Source organism: Nestor notabilis, unplaced genomic scaffold, assembly GCF_000696875.1.
Source record: "Nestor notabilis isolate BGI_N333 unplaced genomic scaffold, ASM69687v1 scaffold3395, whole genome shotgun sequence".
NCBI classification, from domain to species: domain Eukaryota; kingdom Metazoa; phylum Chordata; class Aves; order Psittaciformes; family Psittacidae; genus Nestor; species Nestor notabilis.
Window position 1 is genome coordinate 35,522 of NW_009928813.1, and position 21,735 is coordinate 57,256.

At 38.8% G+C, this 21,735-nt stretch overlaps 1 protein-coding gene across 1 annotated transcript in view; it reads left to right on the top strand.

Annotated features, from left to right (window-relative positions):
• BCAT1 (branched chain amino-acid transaminase 1, cytosolic) overlaps window positions 1-20,754 on the top strand; it is a gene marked incomplete at its 5' end in the record, with an annotated part of 40,573 nt that extends 19,819 nt beyond the window's left edge. The window contains 8 exons of the mRNA XM_010014687.1: window positions 954-1,064; window positions 1,949-2,068; window positions 4,376-4,539; window positions 5,980-6,122; window positions 11,532-11,617; window positions 13,785-13,925; window positions 14,694-14,768; window positions 20,286-20,754. Coding sequence (XP_010012989.1) covers window positions 954-1,064; window positions 1,949-2,068; window positions 4,376-4,539; window positions 5,980-6,122; window positions 11,532-11,617; window positions 13,785-13,925; window positions 14,694-14,768; window positions 20,286-20,327 — 882 coding nt within the window. The remainder of the gene's footprint in view (window positions 1-953; window positions 1,065-1,948; window positions 2,069-4,375; window positions 4,540-5,979; window positions 6,123-11,531; window positions 11,618-13,784; window positions 13,926-14,693; window positions 14,769-20,285) is intronic.
• Window positions 20,755-21,735: the final 981 nt, after the last annotated feature.

A 21,735-nucleotide genomic window follows, 5' to 3' on the forward strand; every position in this document is an offset into this window, starting at 1 on the left:
TCTGAGCTCTCGTCTATAAACATGAGTGATCTTTTAATACTTAATCTAAATAATAGCTGTATATATTTATGTTTGATGTGAACTTATACGTAGGGGGTTTTGTTTATATAACTGTATACAAAATTATAGTTTTCTGACTATAACTGGAAACTACGAATCTGTAACTGAAAATAAGTATGGATATTTTGTGGGTATATTTTTTGTTGTGGTTAGGAGATGCTGTGGAACATTCTGCTGGTAGGGACTGATGGAACAATGTTTTTGGTAAATTGATTGTCAACACCAGTCATCCGGATTGTGCAGTTTGATGGGATACTTATGACTAATTAAAGTTTCCTGTGAAGTATAGGTAAAACATTTTCATGCATTCTCCCTGTAGTGTAAGGCTGATGCATCTGTCTGTCGTGCTAGCTAAACCGCTTTCCACAGCGTAGGGTTGCGTGGGGCAACTAAGTGACAAAGATTTTGCTGCAACTGCAACAAGAACTGCAACAGAGTTCCCTTAATTACCTTATTCCATGCTTCCTACCGAAATGAATTTTTGGACACAGCCCTAAAAATGTTTAACATATGTAATTAAATTCTATAGATCTTTTCCTTAAGGGAGAATACTGATTTAGCTCAGCTTTAGGTATCAATAAGGATGTGAGTGACTAGTTAAGTCAAACACATGCTACAAATTTTAATTGCTGTAACCAAGCTGTGGAAAAAAAAATGGTTATCATTAAGTCCTCTGACAGAGAAAGATACATCTAAAGCATAGGCAGGTCACCTTTGTAATATAAATGTCATAAAACTACGTCAAAGGAGTGTGTTGCAAGCATTAACTAGTTAGCATTTATGCCTTGAGTACTGTGTACTTCTTTTATTTCCAAAGCATGTGTACTGCTGTTGCACAGATAAAATGTCTCAATTATTATTTGCTTGCTTTTCCCTCCTTTTTGGTTTGGTAGTTGTTTGAAGGAATGAAAGCTTACCGAGGAGTGGATGGCAAAATCCGCCTGTTCCGGCCAACCCTCAACATGGAGAGGATGGCACGATCAGCAAGACGAGCAACTCTGCCAGTATGTAGTCAAGGCATCTTGTTCTCCTTAAGTCAGAGCGTATTTTCATTTTCAGAATGCAAATCTCTGAAACTTTACAGTAGTGTAACATTTATCAAACGTTCTTAACTCTTGACTAGTTCAGTTAAACTTTGTTAAGAGATTTTATTCAGTGAACTATTCAAAATGCATTTTTCCTTTAAATCACCACAGTATTTTGCTTTCTCCGTTGTCTCCCTAGTGCCTCAGATATACAGTCTTTTTCTGAGGGATGAGAGCAATTCTGCAGATATTTGCATGCAGAGAGCTGATTAAATTGTTCTGGCAGTAATATTCTTCTTTTTCTTCTTTCCAATTCAGTTAAATCCTTCAGCCTCTGAGTGCTTTCATTTTTGGTCATGCTAACAACTTAACATGACTTTTAGCAACTGTATATAGGCTAATGAATTTACTCTTATGCTTATTAGCTTTATTGCTGTAATAAATTTGCAACTTTGTAAAACTGGGTGTCTCGATCCCCTCAGTGTTTTAACACAAAGCACTCTTTCTGCGGTAGGTTAGCTTGTGATGAGCCAAAGTGAAGGTGTTGGCTGCACAAGCTGTTCTTTCCATGTGCTTTGGAGGCAGGAAGGGTCAATAGTTCCTTTTTGCTATCTCAGAAGGATACTTTGTTTCAGGGGAGGACGTTCAGGATACTGCATAAAAAGGCACAGTGGCAAAGACCATGAGATCTTTAAATTCTGTAAGAAATGAACTCAAATGGTGTAGTCCTATAAACCTCTATGGACTGTCACTGTAACCTATCCTGATGAAGTGTTCCCCTTAGCATATGGATCTATAAGGACCACAGAGTGTTTAGGCTGTATTTCTCCATTTGCTTTTTGCCCTTTGCTTTTCCTTCCTAGCATTTTGACCAGAATGAGCTTCTAGAGTGCATTCGGAAGCTTGTGGAAGTGGAAAAGGAGTGGGTCCCGTACTCAACCACTGCCAGCCTTTACATCCGTCCTACCTTAATTGGAACTGAGGTAAGAAACATTTCTCTTTTTCCTTGTAACTTTTGGGTACTAAGCACGAGAGAAAAGCCTCCATCCATAAAGGGAAATACGCAGCAGTCACTAGACAACAGTATTACAGTTCAGGGGCAAATCGGTTTTATGTCTTTACTTCCGAGTTAGTCACTGGTAGCTCTATTTCACAAATTTATGTTGACCACACCACCACCTAGTGGACACATTGATTTAGATCACAGAAAGTAAACTTGATTAACTGTTCTGAGTCGTAACAGCAAAACTTAGATTAACTTTGGGTTTGTAATAAATGGATAGTTATTTGTCACATGGTAATGTATGCCTTTAAAATACTAATAATCCGAAGAAATTGTGAGGGAACAGAAATTTGTTGTGTAGATTTTGTGATTTCATCTTGTGTCTCTGTCCTGACTTTGGCGAGGAGATTTTGGAAGATTCTACCCAGTAAATTATGAATGCCTTTCTGAGAGACACTTTTAACAGCTAAAACCAATAACTTTTAACAACTAAAACCAAGTTGTTGTGTCAGTTTATTCTTGAACCCAGATAAACCTGACTTTACAAGAGTCTCCTTAGCACCTAGGTATTACTGTGTACGCTGAGTTTCACGTGGGTGTCAGTCAAGCCTGTAGTATTTATGAAGGGAATTAGAAACAGGGAATTCATTTTAATTAAAACTTTAAGGTTGAGTTCTTTTAGCAGTGGTGGAGAGAAGCCTATAATGGTAGACCATAGGGCAAAAAGGCTAAAGAATGTATGGTTTCCCGACTAGGCCAGTTACTCTTCTGCAGTATCCTCATCTGTAAGTCGGCACCATACATGTGCATTGTGCATTTCACGTATATTCTAGGACCCCTTTGATTTTAATGCTTGTGAGCTAGTTGCAGATTTTCAGATGGAAGGATCTCCACTCAGTGACTGTAAAGTGTCAACTTTAAAAATGATTCCCCCCCCCCGTTTTCTTTTTTAATTGTCTTGATGTTGAGGTTTTTTTCAGGTTAGCCAACATATCTGGCCTTTCTGCTATGTCATATGTTGTTTCCAGGTTGCATGTGCTGCTAGTCTTTGATGAGTTAGCACAATTAAGAAACCCAGTCAGCACAATCTCTTGAATGATCATGTAAGAATCAGGAAAAATATTAAGATCTCAGTTAATCATGTTAGAAGTTTTGCTGAAGGAGTAAGATATACAGAAATCAAAATAACACTGTAAGTACCTGAAGAAGGCTTATTGGAATTTTTCAGAAGTTCCTTTGTTGCACTATTATTTTTCCCTCCTACCTCCCAGATGAGCTTCACATACTTTGTGCACAGTATTTTGCTTAAATTTGGTCCTAAATATTTAAGTTCAGTAACTTTTTTTCAGTGGAGACCTAATCTTAGAAACCAAGTACAAGCTTGTTCTTTTTATGAGACTAGTTTCTCTGACTGGAGAAAAAATAGTAACCCATTCAGTTGCATAGAAGATCCCAAGAATCATGGACAACCAGCTCTTGAGGAGAGGGACTGGACAAAGATCTCAAGATCTCCAGGGCTGCCTTCCAGCCTCAGTCATTCTGTGATTCTGTGGTCAGTCCTGAGCTTTGAAAGAATCATATAGTTAAGCAAAGACCCTACCACAGTATTCAGACTCTGACCCCTGCCAGGCTTTTCATCTCCACATTCAAGTATTGATAGTGATAACTTGAAGTGTGAAAAGCCATCTCTCTGAGAGGAGGAGTAAAAAAGGTGATACATTCCAGGTTATTTCCTGTGCTGTTGTGTGAACCATTTCCAGCAGGCAAATCATTTTAACTTGTCACACAGCCATTCGAGGAGCCAGCACCCGGCTCTACAAATGCCAGTTCTAAGTGGCATTGGATAATTCTCATCAATAATGCAGCTGACAGCGGTTCCTCCACTGTTGTTATTGCTAGCAGTGGTCCTTGACACTCCTGCCCCAAGGAGGCTTTGCAAGCTTCTGCTGTGATTAATTAATATAATCATATAGACTCTTGTCAATCTAATCTCTGAATTCTCAAAAGCTTGAAACTGTTTGTGAAGATTAGAATAATATATAGATAAATGAAGCAGCTGTAAGTGAATGGTGACAGTATATAAAATTAGGGTTGTTACATTGCACGGATAAGGGGGAAATTATATAAATATTTTCTCTTCATTGCAGCACTTTGCATTGTTCTGGTAAAAGCTCTCTTGTACTGCAGTTCCTCTGAAAGCAGTGTTCAAAAGCTAATTGTGTAGTATCTGATGTTTGGAGTGAAATGTAAGAGTAACTTTTAATTTTTTTACATTCCCTTTTTTCAGCCTTCCCTTGGAGTGAAGAAGCCAACTAAAGCCCTACTGTATGTCATACTGAGCCCTGTGGGCCCTTACTTTGCAAGTGGAAGCTTTAATCCAATATCCTTATGGGCAGATCCAAAGTATGTAAGAGCCTGGAAAGGAGGAACAGGGGACTGCAAACTGGGAGCGTAAGAAAACATAATTCTACATCTTCTACATAGCTTGTAGATGAGATTTGTTTTTTAGTGAAGTATCTAATCCAGTAGAAGTACAGGTATTAAATATGACAGTTAAACAATGTACTATAACACAGATTTCAAAATTGTACTTTGAAATATGTATACAATACAGTTGCATATTTTTGTTTCCATATTACAATCAAGTGGATTACTTGCAGAGGCAATTTTGCAGCATCTCAAACTAAGACACTAGGCCTGGAAGGTGTCCATGTAATACTTTGGCTGTTCCCCTTGCAGAAGTTGACACTAAAGATATCACTCCTGTGATGTAGCATTCAGTGTAGCAGCCTGCTGCCAACTGGGCAGTGAGCAGCATTGACTGCTGACCTCCTTCCTTGGCAGACTGTCCTGACAAGCCATCTGCAGTTAGCTAGGGGAGTATGGGTGTTTAAAGGAAAGCATGAGATAATTACCTGCATCGACTTGATCATCATCTGGCAGTTTTCTGCTGAGCTAGGCCAAAGCACTAGTTATGTAGAAACGTAATTGTTAATGTCCGAGTACTTGACTTGTAGAGTTGAAGCTGCTTAGGACTACACTGGAGCAAGCAACTTGGAAGTGGCTAAATAAATTATTATATGTCCTTGGTCTTTGGTTTAAGCAAAGCTTATTGCCTCTACCTGGGAGTTTCTTTTCTAGGCAGGAAATTAGTAGCTATCAAATGCTGCTCAGTTGAGCTAGTAGAATAATAAAAGGGCAAGAAAACAGCTTTCCTTCATTCAGTCTGATGTTCTGAGAACTTTAGGTTTTGTTTGGTTTTGCTTAGTCTTAGAAATATGTTAATTGTTCCCTGTGCATCCTTTGTATGTCAGCTGTGGAAAAGAGTCTGGAGTCCCTACTGACTTGATTTGTGCCCAAAAATGAGAATGTAACTCCAATGTGGTCAGCACTTTGGGCTGCTAACTTTGGGTCTTGATGGTAACATCAGAAACTATAAAGAGTTTATTCCCTCCCTCACTACAGCTACAGAGTAGCTCAGTAGTCAGGTTCACTGTAGGCAGCATTTTGGGAAAACAATTGCTCCTTGAGGATATGGAATTCGAGGCCTGTCTGCAGCTCATGAAGCTACTAGTTCTGTGAATGTCTTTTACTAGAAAAGAAACAACTTGCCTCTGGTGATTTTTTGTGTTCCAAGAGGTTCGTCTGACATATGTGAGATGAGGTGGTTTTGTTCTGCTGTTTTTTGAGCTGGTTGGGAAGTTTTTGGGTTGTAGATACAAATAATCTAGGGAAATATTGGTAGAATACTTCTAACTAAAATATTCCAGGGACAAGCACTGACTGTGCAGAGCACTAGTTCATAAGGTAGATGTGCACAAAACCTTGCACAGAAATGAGAAAATACCCAACCAGATACTCATAACTGCTCTTTCTTTTTGTTTCTGGAAGGAATTATGGTTCTTCTGTTTATGCCCAGCAAGAAGCCCTGGAGTTTGGCTGCCAGCAGGTTTTGTGGCTGTATGGAGAAGATCACCAAATAACTGAAGTTGGAACAATGAATCTGTTTCTCTACTGGATAAATGAAGACGGAGGTATAGTAACACAACCATAAAAATTTTAAGTAGAACAGTTGGGAATTTAATACACAAAGTAATATATATGAGTGCAAATCATAAATGAAGATGATTTAACAAAATTCAGAAATTATTTTCTGAAAACTAATAGGTAACTAAGTTATACCATTGTGAAAGAGGAGATTCTGGAGCAGCTGTGAGTACTGCCTGCTAATAACTGTTGGGCCAGTCCACATGCTCAGAAGGGTAGAGTGTAACCGTGTACAAGGTCCCACTGCAGGTTTAGTGTCAACTCTAGCAGCATGCTTGATCTTTAGGGAAGTGTTTGGTCTGAAAAATATGGGGATATACTAAAGACACCTTATGGCTGTATAACTGTTCAAACTCTGTGACTTTGAGCATCAGTGGTTGCCATCATCACTTTCTGACAAGTCAGATGTTCCTAAAGGATAGCCAAAAATATTTCACCATCCAACTGATGAAGAACTTACCTCTTCCTTTGAGGAATTTGAAATTCTGTCCAGTGGAGGCAGAGAGAGAGAAACATGACAGTCAGCATCCCACATCACTAATGCTCGAAGATGCTTTCAAGAGATACTATCATTCTTGAAGCCATTTTTACGAATTTGTATCCAGTCATCTCTGAGCAATGTACATGCTGATTAGAAAGCTATCTAGTTAATGAACAGCCAACTATTTAGGCATCTCAAAAATACCCATTAGGCATGCAAGTACTAAGTGCTTGAGAAGTGATAGCTGCACCTGAGAACTGATGGAGAAGATTACATGACTCCTGGTCCTTAGAGGATTAAACCTCTTCACTATAGGCAAGTGAATAAAAGGATACCTCCTGAATTCTGTGAGTGCTGGCCCCCATGCAAATTGTTATTGAATTTTTGCATGGCAGCAGATGGAGGGTTCAGACTCAGATTTCATCATAGTGCCATGGGTACCCTTGAATACTGACATTTGTCTGGCAGTGCTCAGCTGCAGTACAGAGGCAACATTCTTTGGGGACAGCAGTATGTTTTAGATAGTGTAGGGTAATGGGAATCCAGCTACCTGACTCTCATCTCCAGTTTCATTACTTGTTCTTCTGCAAAATGTTTACCATTTTCGTAAGAGGAATGATGCTTATTCAGTGTCGAATGAGCCTGTGATGTCTTGTGAATGAAACTATAAATACGAGAAATCTTGTTGTTGTTACAGCAGCAGTAGATTTGTCAGCATAGCTAGATGGCCAAATTCATGCCTTGTGTAACTTTGCTGGAGAGACACAAAAATAGATTTTGGCTCATTCTGCCCAGGGAAAGGACACTGAAGGGGGGACATAATTAGAATTCAATGTTCTCATTGTACTTAAACCAGGAATATGCTGGAATTATCCAGCTGCAGCACCGTACTGTTCCAAAGATCTGTCAATCACTATGTGACCAGTGCACTACTGAATAGTACTATTGTGAGGTGGCCGTAGCAAACAACTTGTAATTCATGCCACCCAAGCTAACTGTATACTGGCAAACCTGCCATTCCACACGACATGGTCATTAGCATCATTGGAGCACTTTGCTGTCCCCCGGTGTGTTGATTAATGCTTAATTTATGATATCTTTGGTTGAGAAACACTCTTGCTGCCAAAGTGTGTCATCACCTACCTACCTATGGCTTTACATTGTGATTTGCATTTGTCATTATGTTCTGTCACTTCACAAAGGATACTTACTTAAAATGCGGTTTTGTTATGTAAATTACGCAGCTGAGAGAGGGATCTAACATAAAAATAGTGAGGCAGAAACTGCAGATCATCATCAGAAGGAAAATGCCCTTCTTTTTGTGTCCAGAGGTCAGCGCAGAGTAGTCTGAACTGCTCTCCTTGGTTTGCCACAAATTGAAGACCAAAGCTAGACTAAAGAACGTCTATGCTTCCAATGAGAGTAGGCTTTTCTTGCAAGCCTTTGCTATGTAATTTCAGTTACAGCATTATGATTAAACATGACATGTTGTCTTGGGCAGCAGGAGAAGCTTGGAAAAATATTTTGTTTGTAATATCAAGGAGAGAGTAGGGGAAGAAACTACTCAATTTCTGGTAAAATAACATGACATAGTCTATGCTAGTTTTGTATCCCCACTGCTGCTCTGGCATAAATACAGGAGTGTGATATTTTGTTCATCAAACACTGTTTATGGTTTATGTTCACAAAGTGAAAATTTTAGTCACCCTACAGTCCCTTCCACCTACCTCTTCAGAGCACATAAGCTGTTGACATTGAAACTTATTTCCTTTAATAATGCCTGTTCTTTTGCTTAGAATATAGGCTTGACTTTATGGAAAACCTTAAAATTTAAACATATGTCCAACTTGAAGGTTGCTAACTATGAAATCTGTGTGCACTTTCCAAAAACTCACTTTCTTTAAAATGATTTGGAACCATCTGGGCTCTACTTCTAGCTTTAATGTTAAGGCATTGTGAATAGCATTCAGGCATTGCTGAATATTTTTGTGCTGTTATTAAACTTGGGATTAATGGTGCCCACTTCAAAATAGCTTACATAAATTGAAAAATAAACATGTTTAAAAGATTCTCTGGAATGGGCAGGTGAAATATCAGGCAAGATTGATTAGTGTTCTATAGGTAGAGGATTATTTGTGCTGCAGAATTATCTTTTACAAGGAGACGAGTAACAAAGTAAGAATCGTACCTTCTGGGCTAATAGGAAGCGATAGCAATAGCAAGGAGGATAGAGCAGCAAATGAATGAGATGGCAGGCAAAGAAAAGGAGAGGAAAGCAATTGGGGAAAGTAAATTGACAGAGAGACAAAGACAGAGTGATTTCATGAGGGGAGAGTAGAAGAAAAGCCTGAGGGAAATAAGGAGAAAGGAATAGAAACAGAACAAACTGGAAAGGAAGTCAGCTGTTAATAATAGTGAAGCCAAGGTTTCCTGGGTTCTCTTTGACCCTGAAGTTCCCTTCAGTTAAAATATATTTTGGTGTACTTCTCAGCGTTGTTATAGTGTGACTAGTACTGAAGGCATCTCATGCTTGGAATCTTATCTTCTATATGTTCATAAATACAGGTGTGTAAAAATTGAAGCTGTGTAATATGCAAGACCTCATTTTTAAAATCCCTTTAAACTGATGGAGTTCCATTGTTACAGCATGCCTATACCATGCCTGGTTTAATGGAGCACTGGACTTATAGTGCTACTACTGTAACAGTGACAGCAGTCAACTGAAGAGAAACCCTGACATTTTCCTTCAAATACCTTTCCCCCCCTTTTTGCTGCTATACATTTTAAGGCTTCTAGCACATGAAAATAGTTCCGAAGGCAAATGGAGTCTGTGAGCTCAGAGTCTGGGGATTTTTTTGAGATGGACAAACTGATGTCATATGGAGCCTGGTTTGGCATCGCTTCACAGAGAAGATGAGCTTTTTGGCATGCTGTGTTGTATAGCATTATCATCTCTGCCGGATACCAGGGGAGCAGATGTTCCTTGGGTGGCCCCAGGCTGGTAGGCATCATATGTATAGTTGACAAAATTCTACAGAGCAGGCTGTTTGAAACATTTTGAGACTCCCAACGTCCTGTATACTCAAGTGCTGTTTTGTGGCTGGTTTGGCCTGGCACCTTTTCAAACTAGCTCAAATCAATTAATATATGTTATTGAGCTTGAACAGTGTCCTGGCCAAAATCTGTGGCAATATCACACAATAGTAAAAATTTTCTGGTGTGTAGTCACAATCTTTGGTATTAATGTCTACATTATTTGAAGTTTTCTGTTATAGAAGGGGGTGCATTTGTATGTGACTGGGTAACAAATGCAGAATATCAGGTTTTCAGTGTTCAGATTCAGGTGAGCCCTGTGGCTCATGTGAAGTTTTTAAATCCTCTTTTCATGATAGTTGTGCCAGAATTAGGACCAGACACACATTACATTCAGAGTGATGCTAGACAGTCTTCAAGGAAAGAAAGCTATTGTTCCTGACTATGAGAAAGAAGAGACCACTGCTGTGCGTAGGAGTCTGGGATAGGTTAGGGAATCACACTATTGGTTAGTCAAACCAGAGCAGAATATATAGCCTGTTCTAGGACAGTCTTTTTTACATATGTTTTGGCATCCTCATAAAAGGAACATTGAAGCATAGATAGGAAAAACTTCTCGTCCAAAAGAGTAACTCCAGGGGTGGCTACATTAACAACTAACAGACATTTCCAGAGAGGATGGACAGTGAGTAGCAGATCCAGTGAACAATTCAATTTATTTATCCTCCATTTCCCCTACCTCACCCCAACTCATAAAGCCCCCTCTTCCAGAGTGTCGCTGTAGTCAGTCTGGAGCTGTGTATGCATGGCTGGCAGACTGTTTGTGCACAGGACTATCTATCTGACAACAGAGTATAAAGCAGCTGAGCTCACTCAACCTGCTCTCTTGGCCCAAGGATGAATACCATGTTTCTCTCTTGTACCCAGCTGCAAGTTTTCACAGGACCTATAGGAACATTTTAAACACAGTTTTGTCTTTGAGACTGATTCAGACAGGCCTGGATTCAGTGATCTTTTGAAGGTCATAAGGGGGCATAATAAAAACATGAAGATACGTATCTTCTTTTATGTGGCACGGGTATAAAAGAATCAAAAACCTTAATGGTTTGTGTATTTAATGGGCAGGATAGTATCCTTTTAAGATCAAGAAAGGTAATGGAATCTTGTTGGGAAGAGACCATGGTTAGGAAAAAAAAAAATATGAAGAGTAATACAAAAAGACTGAGGATGTCGTAATTTCTCAGTGAAGATTTGAGACTGTCTTAAAAGAACCTGGCTGTCTGAAAGAGTAAATGCTCAGTATTCTCTGATAATAGAAACCACTGGGTATGTGCTATGTGATGATGGCTTAAAATGAAAAAGGTTAACTTTGTTTTGCTGCAAAGGCCAGAGGGAAGAACAAACGCTACATACAAACTTCTGTGTTGTAATTTAAGTACTTACCACATGTGGATTATCATTTATCTATTTTTTTACTAGTTAGATGAACATATATCTAACAACCTTTTTTTGAAAACAAAGAAGAAGAACAAGATAACAAACCAGAATAGTTGAACAATTTGAATTGTTGACACTTCCGGAATTTTAGTAAGACTACTCTTTTTGTGTAAGAGAAAATTAGTGGAAAAAAAGGAAGTCTAGACCAAGACAAAAGATCACTAAGGAAGCCTCCTCTCAGGATGCATTTGGCAAGGTTTCTATTGTTTTGCTTGTTCAGTAAATGGGCCCAAAATTTATGGTAGATGTTTCATATTAATGCTACAAAGTGGGTATAGTGAACCCCTTATTCCTAAGTTCCTTTATTAATGGTGTAATACCAGTAAACATTATTTCTGTTTCTTTGTTTTTCAACCAGTGTTTCTATTTCATTTGTGTTTGACAGAAAATGAGCTGGCAACCCCACCTTTAGATGGCATCATTCTTCCAGGAGTGACAAGACAAAGTATTTTGGATCTGGCATGCAATTGGGTGAGTGTTTTGACCCCGGCAGTGATAGTTTCGACTATCTTGTTACAACATTGATGAAAGTAAGCGTTCCTGATGCTCAGTATTTTGAAGTTCAACTGATCTGATTAAATCAGAATATTTTGGGTGGGAAGGGACCTTCAAAATTCATCTAGACTAACCCCACCTGCAATGAGCATGGACATCTTCAACTAGATAGCGTTGCTCAGAGTGCCATCCAACCTGACCGTGAATGGTTTTCCAGGGATGAGGCATCTACCACCTCTGGACAACTTGTTCCATTATTTCACCACTTTCATTGAAAAAAAAAAATTGTATCTAGTCTGAATCTACACTCTTTTAGTTTAAAACCATTACCTCTTGTCCTATTGCAACAGGCCCTGATGAAAATTTGTCTCCATCTTTCTTGTAAGCCCCTTTAAGTACTAAAATCCCTTAACCTGCGTGGGAACTTAGGGCATGCTAATTCAGATTCCCAGCAACATCATTAGAATACCCACATCTGTCACACAGAACAATACCAAGCTTGTTAAACTATCTCCGTGTAGTATTTAACATGAAAATTCTCATCAAATCCTCTGGTACAAGCAACTTAAATCAAGGAAACAAACAATTACCGTGCATGACCACAGCTATACTTCTGTCATCAGCACACTTTTTCTCCATTTAGTTCTCATGGTTTCACCCTTATTTCTAACAACTAGCATGCAGCCTAAAATCCAGCTACAGTCTTGAAGTCATCTGTCTGCTTCCAGATTCCAGTTCTGCCATGTAGCCATCCAAGAACTTAATTGGACACTTGGGACTACCTCGTATCTTGAAATGCAGCGAACTGTCCACTCTGCCTGTAATATATTCAAAGGTTTTATTGTGGCCTGGATAAAAATACTATAGAGCCAAAGGCGCATCAAGCCCAGTATCCTGTCTCTTGGTTTTGTCCCTTTCCCCCTGATATTAACTCAGCTTCTAAACACCTGTAGCTGAACGACTTCCTGAAGTACAGTTGGCAGTTATGTCACTTAAATTTAACTTGCAGTGAAGAGAGCTAGGCATGTACTTCGTAGCACATGCGTGCCACTTGTTGACCTGCACTGAACTCTTACACATCTTTTTTCATATTGGTATACCCCAAGTGCAGATATGCATGCACACTTCTCAGTCTCATCTCCTTTACAAGACACATATTTCCAGCTGACAGGGCTTATTTGTGAGATACCAGACTCTCACCTCAGTCCTCTTGAATATTTACGTGTCTTCTACTTCACAAAGGTTGTTCTCTTCTTCCTGACCTCCATTCCCTAACCTATCTGAAACTCTGCTTACACGGTGTCCCTGCTCCTCTCTCCAAATACTATCCTGTCCAGAGCTAATAAAGTTTTATGCTATCATAAGCATCTGTTTCATGTTAAAGAACTTGCATATGAAACAATGGCTGAGCTTTAATTTGTCTGATACGACAGTAAAGTCCACATAAATCCATGAAATGAAAATTTCAAAGGTTTATGTTTATTTCTGTTCTTTAAACATGTCCCCTCAATCAGTTGCTATGCACTTTTTAACACTTGTAGAAGGTAAACCACAACTTATGTTAAGACTGTCCAGTGTGAATTGTTTTACTTGTACCTGCAGTACAGTTATTTTTCTTACGTGACAGCTTTCTGCAGGCTACAGTGTAAAATTTCACAAGGGATTAAAGAAATCTATCACATGCAGTTGGCATTGCAGGTGGAATTAACAGAATGTATTTTGCTTACGAATTGGCTGAGAGTGGGATGCAAAGCTTTTTTGACATAACTGAGTAATTTTTGTATGAACTCTAGCATGCTTGAGACTGTAAGCAGTCAGATCCTGTGTTACACAAACCATGACAAATTCTGCTGTGTTATTCCTTTAATGCAATATTGATATTCTGTACCAAATCAGAGAGGAGTGCAACTTAATCATCAGCATTGTATCTGGCAAAGCACTGGCTTCCTCCAAGGTATTTCTTTTGATTAGAATCTATCTCATGTGATACTGGAAGACTTGAAAAGATCATAGGATTACAGCCAAAACTTGACTGATTGGCACTAGGATAATAGTCCTATTAGAGATGTTTCCACATGGAAAACAAAAATACAAACCATTTGTAAAGTTTTTACAATTTTTATGGTTGATTCTTCTCATGCAGGGAGAATTTAAAGTGTCTGAACGATACATCACCATGAGTGATTTGACAGCTGCCTTGGAAGAGGACAGAGTGAAGGAGATGTTTGGTGCTGGAACAGCCTGTGTTGTATGTCCTATCTCTAAAATTTTATATAAAGGCAAGGTAAGAAAATGTGTTTCCCCCCCCCCGCCTTTTTTTTTAAAAAATCCTCTTCTCTCCCCTTCCCCCTCCTGCCTCTCCTTCAGAATTTTATCATAATTAACTGCAGCTTAATTAAAAATAGATAGAAAAGGAAAGCTGCCAGAGGCTCCTGGAAAGATGAAGTGTCAGTATTTTGTTTCCCAAGTGAGTTACTGCTTTGTTGTCAGAAGAGAACTTTCCCTCTTATCTTCTAGGGTATTTTTAAGAGTTACAATCATAAAATCTCAATTTTTTTCAGGTGGGGAGAAGTTCCCAGCTCCAAGCCTCTTTGTAAATATCGAAAAATATATTCTCCCACGTTTCTTTTATTGAACATTTATTTTCAAATAAAGGCACCTGGGAAAGATGAGGAGAGGTGACTTTCACAAGGAACCAAATTTCTGAACCACTGCATTCATTCCTTCTCAACTTCATCTCTTCTTCACCCCTCATTGCAAGGATCCCAGCTCTGATGGAAGAGCTGGAGGTTCAGGAGAGTGCACAGGTGCTTTTACGGGAGATTTCTCCTGCACAGGCGGAATTCCCCAGGCATTCAGACTCTTAAGCTGACTTGATGCTATTTAGCCAGCACAAAGTTAGTTCAGAAGGCTGGATTATTGCAACTGCATATAATATATATATACACATTTATTTAAATTCTTGGTAACCCTAAGGTATTCATATATATAGAAAGCTGGTTTTACATATTATTCTCTCTCTTCCTCCCCTCCCTTCTTTATTCTATGTCAGCACTTGCACATTCCAACTATGGAGAATGGACCTCAGTTAACAACCCGTTTCCTGAATAAGTTGAGTGATATCCAGGTAAGCTGCTTCCTCTTCTTTAACCAGATAAAATAATAAAATGTAGACATTTGAAAACATTGGAAAATAGCCTTTTTAATAGTGGTGCTGTAGGCACCATTATGTAATAATATAGGCTCTTTAGTTTGGTGTGGTTATTCTGTTGATTTTACATTTCTTCCCTTGAGAAAATATGATACAGATGAAGAGTAATGTATTACTTCCCTGTTGATCTTGGAAGACGGATGAGAGATGTAAGATACTATTCTTGTCACTGAAATCCAGTACTGTGTTCTGGGTTCCTTTTTAAGGGAAAAATAGCATTACGAAGCATCTTAATAATCACTATCACAAATGAATATAGGCTAATTAATAAAGAGATGGGTAAAGTAGTAAGCACTCACTGGGCACAACCAACTTCTGTTTCTCAGCATCTTTCCAATCGCATGGTCACTTGTTCTTAAAACAGTTCCTTGCTTCGTGATTTGCTAAATATCAAAGTCTATTTGGAATATGTGCTTGAGCTCCATGCCTGGGCATAGTCAAATACCATTTCAGGTAAATTCAATGAGCAGCACTTTATGGCCCTTCTTGTTTCAGTTGCCTGCTTTCTTTTCCTTATTTAGCATAGTTTATGATGTGGGGGATTTGGGGATAAGAGTAGGTCTTGGCAAGTTACAAGCCCCTTTATTTAAGATCTGATAGCAGCTGCTTGTCATTATTATGATTTCTTCAAATCAAGTCTGATGGTTACTGTTCTGCATTCTTAGCTTTAGCTCAAGATGTTCTTAGATTTGCTGCTAAAATTTTTATCTTCCTGCCAGTAAGCCCTGAACTAAGAATCTTCTTAAAGATTGTGGGGTGTACTGCGCTACAGAACAACTCTATGAATCCCATTAAATAATCAGCACTTTTTAAGAAAGAATCCTAGAATTAATTTTTTTTTCTTTTATTCCTATTCTACAGGCGCTTTACTAGTGTGTAGAAATAATCTTACGCAGGGTACTTCTGATGAGACCCCAGACAAAAACTACTCATGAATTGCAGTCTGCTGTCATATGTTGACTCACCTAAAATCCCATGATAAGCAGGTTCACTTATGCAATGTTACTTATTCAATGTTTTGTGCTATATTGTAGTCCAAGTTTAAATCCATTGCTACTTACTGTGAGTTTTTCTCATTGCAGAGTTAGAGTGAAGCAATCTTAGACAATGAGAAGTCAGGCCATCTGATATTTCACTGTTCTTCTGTACTCTTCTTTCTCTACATATTTTTACCTTTCATAGCTGCTGGTCTCCAGGATAGCTACTTCCCCAACCACTACCACCCCAAGACTTGTAGCTCAAATGATGCAGCAGGACCACCTGACTGTTCTTTATTAGGAAGATGACATCGGATCAGCATGTCTTGTTCTTTAGAATGGTGTTGACATTTCTGACTGCAGCTCAGGGAGGAAAGATTTCCTGATAGTCAGGTATTTTTTCTTATTGATGACTGAGCCAACTTTCATGGGGGCAAAAAGAGATGCTCCCCCATAATGTTTCTGTTGTTTCAGCTGTGCCAACTGTAGTGGGTCTTTCTCTTCAAACAGTAGGACTGATAGCTAGGAAGAAGCAAAGGCACCTTCAGTTCTAGATTTTATTGTTTCTTGATGGGAAAGAGAGGCTTAGTATGCCATGTTCCCAGCTCAGTTGCATGAAACATTTTTGTCATCTTACTGTGCAAGTATACACAGTAACCTGTCTCGAGAATTCCACCACATACCACAGTTTTATTTCATCTTTCTCATCCCAAGTGCCTGATACACCTATCTAAAATAACAGCTGGTGTCCATCACTGTTTTTTATTGTCATATGTCCAGATTTACTATACACTTTTCATTGTGATACATACTGACCACTGTTTTCATAGCTCTATACTCTGTATTAAAGCCATCTCGTTAGTATGTCAAATAGCTATCTCCAGTGTCTAAAAGCACTTGTGTAACTCGTGTGTTACTTTCTGCAATGCTTTTGCAATATATGTTAGGGCTTTCAACAATTTACGATCAGCTGAGTCGCCACTGATCCCTTCTAATTGCAGTTGTAGAACAGCTTGGCATCAGAAAGAGCTGAGGCCAGTTCTAGCACCTTGTGTGTTATTTATGGGAATAGGTAATGCCTTAGCAGTTTGTGTTATGAGACAAGCAAATGCCTTCTCTAGAAGAATGGCTTGTGAAATCCAGAATTCTATTTAAGAAGGCAACACTGGAGTATGTCTATTTCTCCCTTGACTGGTAGATAGTGAGTGGATTATTAAGAAAAATTTATCCAGCCTGCTTCCTCCATGCCCTCCCTGATCACCCTACTTTTCCACCCCCAACCAAGGCTCAGGTGGAGGCTGCAAAAGTGTGAATTACTTCTAACCACTATCTTTCTTGGACCTTTTCACTTTACAACTATGCATATGGACGTTTTTGTCTTTCAACTGTGTACATAAACTGTGTACATACAGTATGTTCAGTAGTTACACACCAAGAGTAAATCCATCACTCTTGGAAAGTGCTGGACTATTATGTGTATGTTTACTTCTAGGTTTTCTTCCTTCTTTAAATGAGCAATTAGAGGTAGAACATTTAATTGTTAAAAACATGATTTTAAGGAGGATGATGGTTACTTCCCCTTTCAAAGTCAATTAGTGGTTGCTGATTATGTTTCTGCACTTTTCTATCTGTGGAAAGATGAGTTTATATCCAAATGGACCCCAGATTGCCAAACAGAAAACAATGCTGCAACGTAAGACATGGAGTATATAATATTCTTAAATGTAAGGGGAGTTTTCAGGATCTTTCACAACGATCTTTTATATATTCTACCAGGAAAGAGAGGGGGGAAAAAAAAATCTCTTATCTCTTTGCAGTATCACTGGACTGTTGTCATATCATTTGGACAGTCTGAGCTTCTTATGCTAGAGAATCTTCAAGTTTTGAAGAAAAAAATGCAATGGAAATTACGGCCAAACACAGCTTTGGTCTCTGTGCTGTGCTGTTGCCTCAACTAGGGTGATATACCTCTTTCACACTGGACAATAGACAGTTGTAAAAAAGTAAAAATTCTCACTACCAACATTATCCTGCAGTTGAACCCGTGACCAAGAGGTGCAGGGCTCCATATCCAGTATCACTGTAATGATTCCCTTGAGTACAATACATGCTTTGTTAACATTTTTCAGTTTGTCTTCATTATTGTGTTTCCAAGTCCGTTTTCATGCTACTCATTGTTCTTTTGCAAGTCTTCTGTATTCAACAGGATTTCTTTGGATTTGAACAGCTGTTCAGTGGAACTAGAGCTAGAGTGACAAATTAGAAACTCATGGGCAGAACTGATTCCATTTCTCATGCCAATTGAGAGAGACAGTAGTAGTACTGCGATATACATTTCCCTTCCTATTACTGAGTAGAAATCATGGTTATGAAAGGCTGATAACGATTTTAGATTAAATCATTTACATTGTATACAGTAATGGTGTGCTTATGAATGAGTTAATGAATTAGTCATAGTACACTGTCTTCTATAACTGCTTGAGCTAGCAGATTTAGAGATGGGATTCTTTTCTCTGGGAATACACTCACTGAAATACCATTCAGATATTTTTGTGGTTTTGCATTCCATGCTTTGAGAATAAACAAGATTTTGCTATACCCTTTAAAGTGTAGATCAGGATGCAACTTGGAAGGAATGGGTAGAAGGCAAGGAATATTGCTTATACTACATGATAGAAAAAACATGTAAACGCTACAGTCAAGACAGCAGTGAACAGATATTTAGACAGAACCCCTATCTTTCTCAAAGTTTTACAATCTAAATGGGTAGGCCAGTGGAAAACAACATGGGAAGGAGATGTATGTGTTAATTTATATCTAATTCCCTTTCCTTGTGGGGAGGGAAGTGAGGGATGGGGCTGATTAGCCTGAGGTCACAAAGTCTTTGACAAAATCAGAAAAGGAAGCTAGATCAGCTTTTATTTCTGGAATGAAAACATCTTGATTGTGGTACAATATCTTCATTCTCCTTTTAATTCTGGAAGCAGGTTCAAATGGCAACTCAGACCAGCCCTTGCGATTTCTAAAGTCAACATCAAAGATGACACTGTTACCTAAAGCCAGCAAGACTTACAAATAATTCCCTGCCTTTGCCTGCTTTCTGATTTGGGGAAATGGGGGTACCACCTTTTCTCTGAAAAGCAGTGATTTTTATTTTCTTTTTCTTTCTCTTTGCCTCTATCCTCAGTGAAACGGTCTAACACGAGGGTAATCCAGTGCTTTGTGGTTAAATTGGCTAGAGGTCCTAAGGCAACCACACTGGCATCTGGGAATGCTGGAAATCCTTTGAACAAGTAATTTGTCCAAGGTCCTATGTAGCACCATACTAGTGTTTAGTCAAACACCCTGCAGATTACAGAATATGATCAGTAGAGTTAGTAATGAAAAGAAACAGTAGATGTGACATACGAAGGTCATTTAGAGACTTTACCTGCTGGAGTAAAGAGTAAAACACAAGCGCACTGAACATCTTTCCTTTTGTGGATCTAGAAGTGTATTTTGCTCGCTTATTCTGATTCAGAGCTGTTGTCCCTGCTTTAATGTCTCTATCTCCTTTCTTGCCAATGCAGGACCTGGATTGGAGTAACTTCCTTTTATCCTCTCTGGAAAAATAACCATCAAGTGATCTTTTCAGTCTACATAAAGCATCTAAAACCAGTCTTTATTCCTTGGTGAAAAGTGTTTTCAAGCTCCCTGAACGTGGTGCTATGAGGGAAAGGGCTCTAAACTTTCACCTGCTGCTAGTCTGTCCACCTCTGCTTTATATATATACTTGATCCATATGTGTATTTTTGAGGCATTCTGGAGCATTGTTTACAGGACTGGTGACAATGAGCTTTAGAACATGGAACCAGTTTAACAAATCAAAGTGCTGCCTTGGGACTGTATCGTCCCCTGGAAGGGATACAGTTCCATGTGGCAAGTTGCCTTCATTTCTGCCTGGTGATCCTGCTGGTTTGTATATGGAAAGACTACTTGTTTTATTTGTGTTACAGTTCTCTCTAATTGTTCTCTGTGGTATTTGTGACGGGGTTTATTTCGCATTCAATCAGAATGCTGTAATAAAAAGCCACCTTGAAAATAAAAAGAAATGAAACCAAATGTGTTTGTTTATTAGAGCTTGAGCGGGGACATACTTATGAATGAATTAATGAACTGACTTCAGGGAATAACTGTATTAAATTGAAGGAAAGCTTTAGTGAAGCAGAACTATTCTGTACCATCCCTGGTGAGTATCGGTATCGCCCCTTCCTAGTCTGTCTATTGGAAGATGGATAAAGTTTCAAGGCGCCTTTAGGCTTTGCTCAAATCTATGACAGAAGTAAAGGCATAAGAAATAATGCAAACTATGATGGATGGCAAATATTAATCTTTCTGAGGATAAAGCTAAGAAGTTATCAATTATACGCTGTTACTTTTAACTTTTATTCTTAAGCTCTGTTTTTCTTTGTTTCAGTATGGAAGAGAAGACAGCGATTGGGCAGTGTTGGTCTCATGAAGGTGGAAGAGTTCAGACCCTCCAGACGGAACAGACATGAATAATGATAACTTCTGTAGCTGTCTGTGCGTAGCATAGTTCCTGTATCCGTTTGTTCCCAGGATGATTGTTTCCACAATCCAGCAAATGTGAACACAATCATTTTGATTTCTACTGTAATCCTGTTGGTAGACACCTGTCTTGGTAGAGGTGCTAAATGTTAGCAATAGAACTCTCCTAATGGTTTTTTTTAGAGCCTCCTTGTGTCTTATCTACAGTCTGAAAACTTGTAAAATGCTCTTCAACTGCTCTTCAGTTTGGTTTGTTTTGACTGCCATCATCAGCAGAGCACCTTGTCATATAACACAAAGATGCCTGTTAGCTGGGCACAGCGTTCTATTGACATTATTCTGCCTTTTGTTTTGTGTTTGGGAAACAATTAAGTTTAGTCATATACTCTTTCCTTTTGTACTCTGCTTGTGTGGAGATCATGAGTTCACATAGTCTTCTAGATCTCCTCATGCATACTTTGTCAAATAATAGCTCTGTCCTCCAGAATAAAATTCTCTGAGTGCAAAATTCTCTAGCCTGCAATATGCTCCCTGTTGACCGTGGCTGCTTGGGCAGTGCGTACCTTTTCAGTAGCTGAATACGTCCTTCCATACATGATTTGAATGGCTGGGTCAGAGCCTGCTGAGACAAGAATGACTCTTTGTCTGGCCCTAGTACAGAGCTGGGCACTGCAGACAGTGTTGCCTTCCAGATGAATGTCTAGAAAATAAGATTAGAGAACTGTGGCTGTGAAAGTCGAAGAACTCCTTCACAGCAACCAAACCTTTGGCTTGAGGAATTTCTTTCATCATCCAGTTACATAATTTAGGTCAGCAAAATATTCTTTTTCCCTTTACGACTCACTGTGAAATATATCCAGCCTCTGTTGACACAGGTGTACCTTAAAAGGGCCTTCCTATTAAGGAATAAGCTATGTTGTCAACAGAAAATACTGAGCATAAGAAGGAAAGAGATTTTATTCAAACCCTGGTTTCATTCTGATGAAGTACATACTACTTCATATAGCACTACTTTCTCACCTACAGTCTTGATACTATTTGGAAGCAATATGGAGCATGCAGCCCATAGCTGGGGAAATTACTTCTGCAAATGTTCACTAACAATCATACTGTAATATTTATTAGCTTTCTCTTTTTGCACACAGCTTTGTTGAACAGCTTTAAGATATCTCTTGCCAAAAAGAATCACCATATTCTGTATCAATGTTCCAAAGTGCTTCTTCAGTGTAAAACTGGTGGAACGTTATTGACACTAATGGAGTCCTATAAGAAGTAAAAGTGAAACATTTATTGCCATAGTTTGCAGTAGAGATGCACCAGGATTAAGGGAGATATTTAGCACTTTATTTTTTTTAAGA